We start from the raw sequence: 8828 nt of genomic DNA on the forward strand, positions 1-8828 counted from the left end.
CAACTGCTACACCAGGATTTTCAAAGAACTGAAAAACCTCCACAGCCAGGCTGGCAGCTCAGCAGGAGCTTGGGACCCGGTGTGACAAAAAAAAATGGGCAAAAAAAAGAGCAAAGTGAATGTTTGGGTCAATAGTTCAAAGTGATCCTTCGGTAGATGGGGAACAGCAAAGGCAAACCGTGATGTACCTGGAAATGTTCCTATGGCAACAGTTCTGTGACGTTACATAAAGTAACATGGCAAAGTAACCAACATTCCTGGCCGTATCTGGGTTTTTTTTCCTCCTTTGGGCTCTGGCTCCATGATTTGTGTTTGTCCTTTTCTGAGTGATTCCAGCCCTGAGCTCTCGCAGGAGTTTGTGTTGAATTCCTCCCTCCAGAGCTGCTCAGAGCGGGGCAGCAGCAGCTCCTGATTTTCAGTGCTAATTGAGGAAACCAATTAATCTGTAAGAGCAGAGATCCACTTCCCCCCTCACACCTGACTGCAACTCGTGGCAGGGAAGTGACAAAATAAAAACCGCAATTTAGGGTGGCTCTCAAGGGAAACCAACTCCTACTGTAGTCACACTCCACTGAAACAAACCTATTTTGTATCTGAAAACCTATTTTTCCTCTGAAAAAATAAACCTGATAATTTATATTACTCTGCCAAAGAGTAGGTAAAAGAGGCCTTTTACTTACAGGAGCAGTTGTAAAATTAAACCTTAAGAATCAGCAGTTGCCTCCCATGTATTCCTGGGAAATGAGATTTGTGACAGTACAGTTTCACACTTTATTTCTGAGAAAATTGACAGATTGAAGCAACAGTCTTRATGATAAATGAGAACATGAACATTGCAGTGGCTTTACGTAAGAACATCACCGTTTAACAATGATTGATACAGAATATTTGTCATGCATATCACTTGTGTACACCAAGTAATACTCATATCAATACATACCTGTACACTATTTACATTTTATATTTAAACTCTAGCTAGAAACATTTTCCAAGAAAATATAGAAATGAAACTGGTAAGCCACAAGTCTTATTTTGTAGCATTTGGTCTACAACAGACCTAGCTTTTCCAGCAAGCATATCTACATAGATATGTAATAAATCTTAAAAATATGCAGTTTTTTATATATGAAGCATTATAAATGCTGCTCAGTTTATAAAGGTTCAGTTTTGTACCAGTTTAAAACGGTTCAAAATGTTAARTGACACAGAGCTTATTTAGTCAGAATATTGTAAAATTTAAGTCAGTCCAGCTGAGCTTAAGTTCTGTGTACAGTTCCCTCTGAGCTGCACTGGCCCATGGCTCTGTCTGCACTTGGGAAAGGCAGTGCCAAACCCAAAAACTCAGAATTTCTCAATTTCCAGTGCAGCAGAAGGGAGAATCTGCTGTCCCAGAGGACATTCCTCAGCATGGCCAAACTGTAACAGATCTGCTTTAGGCCACCGAGCAGCCACTTGCAGCAGCCACCCCTGGACTTGAAGCCCAATAGAAAAGGGAAAGGTTGAGAGATTTTTCTTCACCCTCGTGGATAGTACCTGATAACGGCCAAAATTTTCACAAGCCACTTTGTTTTACTGGCCTCGTGGCCAGTGGAAATTCTGGGCCAGTTTCACTCCCTGTTAATACTGTTACAAAGAACATCTGAAATCAAAATATTAACACACACAAAAATGCTATTCATTAGCTTTGGTAAATTAAATACATTGAGCACCACAAGTAGCTGTTTAAGATGTTGCATTTCAATGCTTAGAAATGATATATTTCCTGCTATAATAACCTCAGTTACATGTTACTCTAAATAATTATTTCTGCCRGATATAAGAACTTCAAACTAAATACAGCAAATGAACTCTCAAGGCATTTCCTTCATGCTTAGAGGCAGACATCCTCACCTGCTKAAATAAATAGATTTCCTCCAAGGTGGTATTTCAGAAGATAAGAATTGACACAAAAGTGCTTCATGGCTTATGAATGCTTTTGTAATCTCACATTTCTCCAGAAATACTGCATTTGCTGCCTTTGGCCTTTATGCTCACTAGTACCACTGATTTGGTTTGTCACTATTTGAATTACAAATCTGCTGTCCAAAGCCAAGACTGATGGAGGCAGTGCTTGGAAASAAAATGTCACTGCAGAGCAGAGACTGAAAACAAGTGCTGGCAGCAGCTCCATCATTGTGCTGCTGTGCAAACACAGGACACACGACTGAATTCATTTCTGCAGAGTTTAAATGTGTTCATTAAGCAAAGGGATCCCCACACTCACACCTATTCAAGGATTCCACCTCCTTTGGCTGAGTTTGACTCCCTTGGAAGCACTGGGATTGGAACATTCACCCAAACAATTCCACACACTCTGGGGAAAATCTGCAATGTAAGAAAGTTGACTTTGTTCTTCTCCTCTGGGCCTCTTTTGCAAACATGCAATAAAGCAAAACACTCAGAGCTGACACCCCATGCAAAACCAGGCAAATCAGTAGGACAGAACAGTGAAATACTCCCCCTTACAGTTCAAAGGAGATTTCAAACTGATCAGGTTAAGTCTGGGGGTTTGCCAGTGCAGCACATCTCCCTACAAAATATCCAGAGATGCTCCTGTAACCAACAGCAAAGCTCTTGAACATTTTGTGTCTCCAAAGTGTTCACTGGCACAGCAGGCACGGCTCAGGTTCAACAAAATCAGGGAAAACTGAGGAGTAACACAASAGTGGAGTCAAAACCTCCCACTTTGTGCCCCCACTGTGGAATCAGGGGCTTTACCTTAGAACAGTCCATGTGCTACCAACAGAAAAGCTCTGGAGCAGAATCTGCTGAGAGTGATGTGCTCCTAAAACCATCAGCAGGGCCACAGAAAGATCCTCCACGAGTTACAGAAACAGGGACACAGTGCCTGTGGGGAAGTCTGCCTGCACTGGGTGACCAATGTGGAGTATTTTAGTTTTTAAGTAAAAATGTCTATTTAGTTTTTTTTCAATTTCAACAGCTGAAGCACAAGTCTGAAAATCACCTTTAAGAATGCAATAAAAATACTGAACTTGTGTGAACTTGCAGGAACTCTGCATGTCCAAAGTTTGTTATCAAGCAAAGGAATGAATCCTGCTTGCTTAACTCTCTGAGCTGCATCTTACACACAGTTCACCTTCCTGGATTTCCCCTTTAAAAGCATGAAATGCATGTGAAATTATTTTGGGCTGTTTTCACATGCAAGGTCTAAAATCACACAAGTCCTGTCCTCTCTCCCCTTAAGCAGTAATTTAGTGTGAATCAAACAACACCATCTCAAAACTAAGGAGGACTTTACTGTTTAAAAAGTGGATTAAACCCATGTTTGTTGTAAGAGCAGAAGGGATGGGTTTTAGCCAAGTCATGGCTGCAGCCTGGTGTCTCAGTGTCACTGCCAAACCCTTCCAGCACACCTTTGGGGAGCTGGCAGCTCTGGGTTTGTGAGGAAAAGCTGTTTCCATAAAGGCAGGAATGAGAGGAATCCTGAATGGAAGCTGCACTCAGCTGCTGCTGTGACACACTGAACACTGACATGGGACTGGGGATGCTGCTCACAGGAACATGAAATGCCAGATCACACCGTGCTGCACTTTAGTGAGAGCTCAAAGTCTTATTATCACTCATTCTTCAATAGAAATATGCTCAGGTAGAGGATATTTTAGTGTTAGCCCTGAACTCCTTCCCTCCCCAACCCAAGTGAAGCAGAGTTGTCACTGATGTGAAAAGGCTTCCATGTTTGCAGCTGAATTCAGTTCCAACAGAATCACTCTCTGGGATTTGAAGCTTACTTGGAATTATATGYCAGTAACTATTTACCCTGAAACGTTTTGCCAAGTTTTTATGCCATAGTAAAATGTGCATATATATATGTATATATATATATAAAATTTACAGTTGTCTTCATTTAGTTTGTCCCATTTCTTCCATCACTCCACTGGAGGTTGATGCAGGTCTGCAAGTTGCTGATCATGTTCTATTTCTTATTTGCAATTCTCCGTTTCCTTGTTGCCAGCATATCATAAAAGGGATCCCTGCTGATACTTGCTCTGCAACAGAAAAAAGGAATCATCTGTTTGTTTAACAAATACCTGCTTTAGAAAACTAAAACTTTTGTTCTCTCTTCCTCGTGGATGACTCCACACTCTCARTAAGATGGATGGCTTCTAAGCACCACGAATATTTTTTTAGCAAAAGATACTATTCAGCTGTGATTGAAGAGTTCATACCTTCACATCTTGACCTTATTTATTTCTTTAAGTGTAGGTCTGTTATAAACCTTGCAAGATAAAGTCAAGCTGTGGAAGTTTAAAGCTGCCTGTATCATGCTTATGATGCTCACAATAAAGTTCATTATTAGGTGAAGTAAGAACCCAACAGAATTKGGTTTAAAGATGATTTGCACAAGGTTTTATATTTGCATAAAGCAATAAATCCACATTTTCCTCATCAGAGCTAGCAGCAGCATTTCCTCAGGAGCAGACAGAAACAGAGATTTGTATCTGATCCATCAGCCCCACAGTTGGCAATCAGAGGACATTGCCACATCAGAGTTCTTCAAACAAGTTACAACAAATTCTCTGAGTATCACACTGAAAAAATCTCACACTTCATTTCTGAAAGACATTTAAGACTTTAAACTCACTTGATGGATTTAATCCACTCCTCCTTTTCCTCTGGGGTGGGAGCAGATATTCTGTACACGACGTGGTTGCCTTCCACCACTCTGCCATCAGCTTCAGTTTTACACGCTTTGATTACTTGACCTTTATGACTGGGGTTGTAGAGCTCAAAGCAGTTCTGGAGGGGAGAAATGAAGCAATCAATTTTAAAAAACAACACAGGACTGACAAATAAATTCATTTAACAGTACAATTAGGTTCCATATGGTTTACTTATCTCCACTAAAAAATAAATATAAAATTGTCTTACTGGTTTTCTAGGGTCTTCGACTTCTCTTATGCTAAGATTTTCTAATGGAATAATTCCTCTAGGTTCCTTGTCCTAAAAAATTAGAAGAACATCGCATTATTAGCTCCTTATATATCTTGATTACAAACAAAATTCACCACGATATCTACTCACTGTTGTGTATTCAAAGTAATACAGGCAATTATCAGTCAGAATAAACCATCTCCGTTTCCATGTTTTTACTCTTCCCCCTACAAACAAAAGGTATTCCAGAATTAAAYCTGTGCTGCTGCCAAGGCTTCAACAACGAGCAAGGGAAATAATTCAGTTTTGCTTCTGTTCAAAGTATGGTTTAATTGCTGAATGGTAAATGGATCAGGCACAGATGATGAGGTTAAAGGAACATTCACTGCAAATTGTCCTGAGCAGCAGCAGCTACGGGGAGTCAGGGGCAGCAGAGACCTGCTCCCTCTGTCCAGGGCCTCATATGTGTTCAAATATCCACACACGTGTTCAAAAATATCCACACGTGTTCAAAAATATCCACATCTCAAAAATATCCACACATGTTCAAAAATATCCACATGTGCACCAAAAATATCCCCACCCAAACCAGCAAGGGGACCCAGCAACAGGAGCAACCCCTCGACAGCTTGTCCTGAGCAAGGACTCAAATGGACTCAATAAACTTTATGTTTCCACCAGGCTCCCATCAATAAATGAAGGGCATTTGATGACCTTTGATCACCTTCCTGCCACTCCACTCATGTGCAAACATGTGACTAAGAAYTTGTCTTTACTTTCAGATTCAATGTCCAGCTCATAAGGTGCTTATGAACATCACTAACAGAACAAACACCATGTGTCATCGTTAAGGAGCAAATCCTTAATGCACAATTATACCATATTTAGTCATCTTTCAGCATTTTAAAAACATCTTCTCTTGATGGGTTAATATATCATTGACAAGAAATAGCTACTGCTCCAAWGATGCCACTTTTTCCTTCATTAACAATTTACACAACTGCAACACAGAGTTCCTGTTCCTCACACTAATGTAGGGAACAGTTCCTTTTTAGAAACAGCAGCATTGTTCTGGCCCTTTCAGATTTTTTTCTGCYATGGCTGCTTCAGAACACACCTGGMYTCYCAYATGACATTATTTTAAAAYTCAGTGCCAGGAAAACAATTGTAGATGAAGGATTCACATGTTATTTGTTAGTTTAAAGGTTTAGATCCACCATAGTKATCTGACTTCAGGATTATGTCACCACCTGTGCATCATCCATTCAGCAGTGATTTMATTTCATTGAGCCAACATTTAAAAACAGCTGATCTTGGTATTGAACACCCGTGCATAAAARAGCACCATCAACACACACAAGACACCCACTTTAATCCAAGTCATATAACCAAATTCAAGACAAGCATGTTTTTTTCATAATTTTGTTCTGTTTTGGTTTTTTAAACACAGGAATCCAAATCATATTAAATTGCAGAACAATTCTAGGGATATCATGACATTTCTTGATACCAATCCACTGCATATTTGCTTTGCAGACCGAGCATTTTGCATTGTACACCTCCCTTCAGTTTGGTTTCACAACTCCACGATAACTCAGTGCTAACACACTGCAACATTCAATGGACTCAATAAACTTTATATTTCCACCAGATGCACTCGTAGCTTAAGAGAAATTGAATCTGCAAGCAGGTGTGGTGAAATAAGTGAAGGCAAAATAGTGCAAGATGCAGAAGCCGTGACACAATGAATGGTTGAGTGAAYTGGAGACAGTGAGGGAAGAACTGGWGGCATTTGAGTACAACCACTGTGACAATCCTTAAATAAAACATTGCAGAGATGTTCAAACTGGCACGTAAGTCACTAAAAAACTCCATCACCTTGAGCGAGAGCTGGCTCAGGTATCAGGAAGTGTTTGGGTTTGGAATGGTGAAGTTGAGCCTGAGTCATTTCCAGAAGGATGAAAAGCAGTGACCGAGTCACGGTGAGAGCCAGGGCACTCCTGAATCCCTCAACGTGACTCAGTGCCACTGAACACAACCAGCTTTAGTCACCTTCTGCTCTCCAAGGGCAGCACATTGCCATCACTGAACGCTTTTACGGCCCTAAAACACCCCCACTTTTCAGGCTAACAGTAAACATCAGCTATCAGAGCTCATTTTCAGCAGGAAAACAATTCASGAGAATGAATCCAACAGGGACACAGGTTACTATCACACAGCAGCTTCAACTGAACCAAGGTGCCTCTCAAAAACTGATACCATGTCAAAGCACAATTAAAAAAATCAGTAATGRCCATGTATTTAAGAGAAGACCTGTTTATAATTTATGGAAGAAACAGGAGACCTGAAACACAGACTCCCAGAACAACATGGACTGCCAAGTAGTAAATGGCAGCTGARTTTGCTGCAATTTTTCCTGACAACATCCCCTCTCTCTGGAAAAGCCAGATTTCTCAAACCTGGAGCTTTCTGTAATCATGCTGCACTTTTCAAGCTTTTGTCTTAAACATCTCCCAGCTCCAGGAAGCCACAAAGAAGCTCAAGTACTTCCAACACCATCCCCTTACAGCTCCTTTCTCCCCTAAAACAGCCAGTAGCTCACTGGGTTACAGCACTCATGGGACTCATGGAATTAGACCTTAGGTCACTGCTCCACCAAGATATCAGTTACTTTTCCAAATTAAAAAAATAAATAAATAAATAAATAAATAAGAAAGGCAGATTTTTCTGTGGGACAAGGAACTACTCTCATATTAAAGTCTCTGTCTCCACACCCCTTTACTGAGTAGCAGCTGTCAACAGCACAGAAGCTCTAATAAAGCTCAAAATCTAATCAGTACTAATCAAATTTGCAGGGTCACCACACAACACAAATTTGCTGTGCCTTTCCAAGCAGCTGCTGATAAGGTGCTGTAAACTGCACATGAGATGAACAGGTAAAAACACGTGATAAAAAAACACTCTTGTCCTTGGCTGAGACTGCTGCARGCTCACAAAACAACAACAAAGGGTTTAGTATCATTCTTCATCTCCTATTCCAGCTCCCAGACTTTTAAAAATTAAAACTGGAAGGAATTAAGTAAGCAGAAGAGTATCAAGAAAACCAGAGTAGAAATCCATAAACATTTTCAGAAATGGAGAGGTAAGAGACATGCTTCTGAAAGATCAAGCTGATTACAGAAATGCACAGACTTCTCAAAAAATACATTATCTTGTGTGTGGAAATGTAAGTAAACCACAAGAGAAGGCTGCAAGAAGGTAAAACGTACAGAAACAGGAACAGAAACTCTCTTCACCTTTGTAACTCAACATTGCATTGTTTTCTTTAACTCTGGGCAAAGTACAAACTAGACAACAACGTAAAAAAAAACATCTAAAGGAAAAGGAAAAGACAACTGGCAATGGCTYAGGAGACATAAATCTCYARAGTAGAAAAGGCCTTAAGGTTAAASGCAGCAAGCTCTCCAAAGTTAGAAAATTCTACCCAAAATCTTCAGCTCATTTATATAAAAATGGCAGAGCTGAAGGAGGGAGATGCACACAGCAAGAAGGTTTTTTTTCCTCCTGAGTTCATTTAGGTATCCCCAGACAGAACAGAAGCACACAGTGGTTGGATCAAAGTTTGGCTTTCTTTTCAAAAGTGTTCTGCCTTGACCCCAGCCCTGCCTTGGGCTGGCAGAGCCCAGAAGGGGAAGGAAAAAGGGGACGGGGAAGGAAAAAGGGAAGGGGGAAGGAAAACGGGGAAGGGGGAAGGAAAACGGGGAAGGGGGAAGGAAAACGGGGAAGGGGGAAGGAAAACGGGGAAGGAAAACGGGGGAAGGGGAAGGAAAAAGGGGACGGGGAAGGAAGGACAGACATCCTGGCAAGGCCAGCTGTGCTGAACAGCGCTGGGACCC

At 40.9% G+C, this 8828-nt stretch overlaps 1 protein-coding gene across 2 annotated transcripts in view; it reads right to left on the reverse strand.

Annotated features, from left to right (window-relative positions):
- Positions 1-729: 729 nt before the first annotated feature.
- CYTH3 (cytohesin 3) overlaps positions 730-8828 on the reverse strand; it is a 45278-nt gene continuing 37179 nt past the window's right edge. For both annotated transcript variants that reach the window (XM_057380775.1, XM_057380774.1), the window contains 4 exons: positions 5083-5159; positions 4930-5001; positions 4643-4797; positions 730-4046 (listed from right to left, as the gene is read on the reverse strand). In XM_057380775.1, coding sequence (XP_057236758.1) covers positions 3974-4046; positions 4643-4797; positions 4930-5001; positions 5083-5159 — 377 coding nt within the window. In that variant the 3' untranslated portion in view covers positions 730-3973. The remainder of the gene's footprint in view (positions 4047-4642; positions 4798-4929; positions 5002-5082; positions 5160-8828) is intronic.

This window comes from Malurus melanocephalus, unplaced genomic scaffold (genome assembly GCF_030028575.1).
Source record: "Malurus melanocephalus ecotype Western Australia unplaced genomic scaffold, MMel_1.1 scaffold_471, whole genome shotgun sequence".
NCBI classification, from domain to species: Eukaryota; Metazoa; Chordata; class Aves; order Passeriformes; family Maluridae; genus Malurus; species Malurus melanocephalus.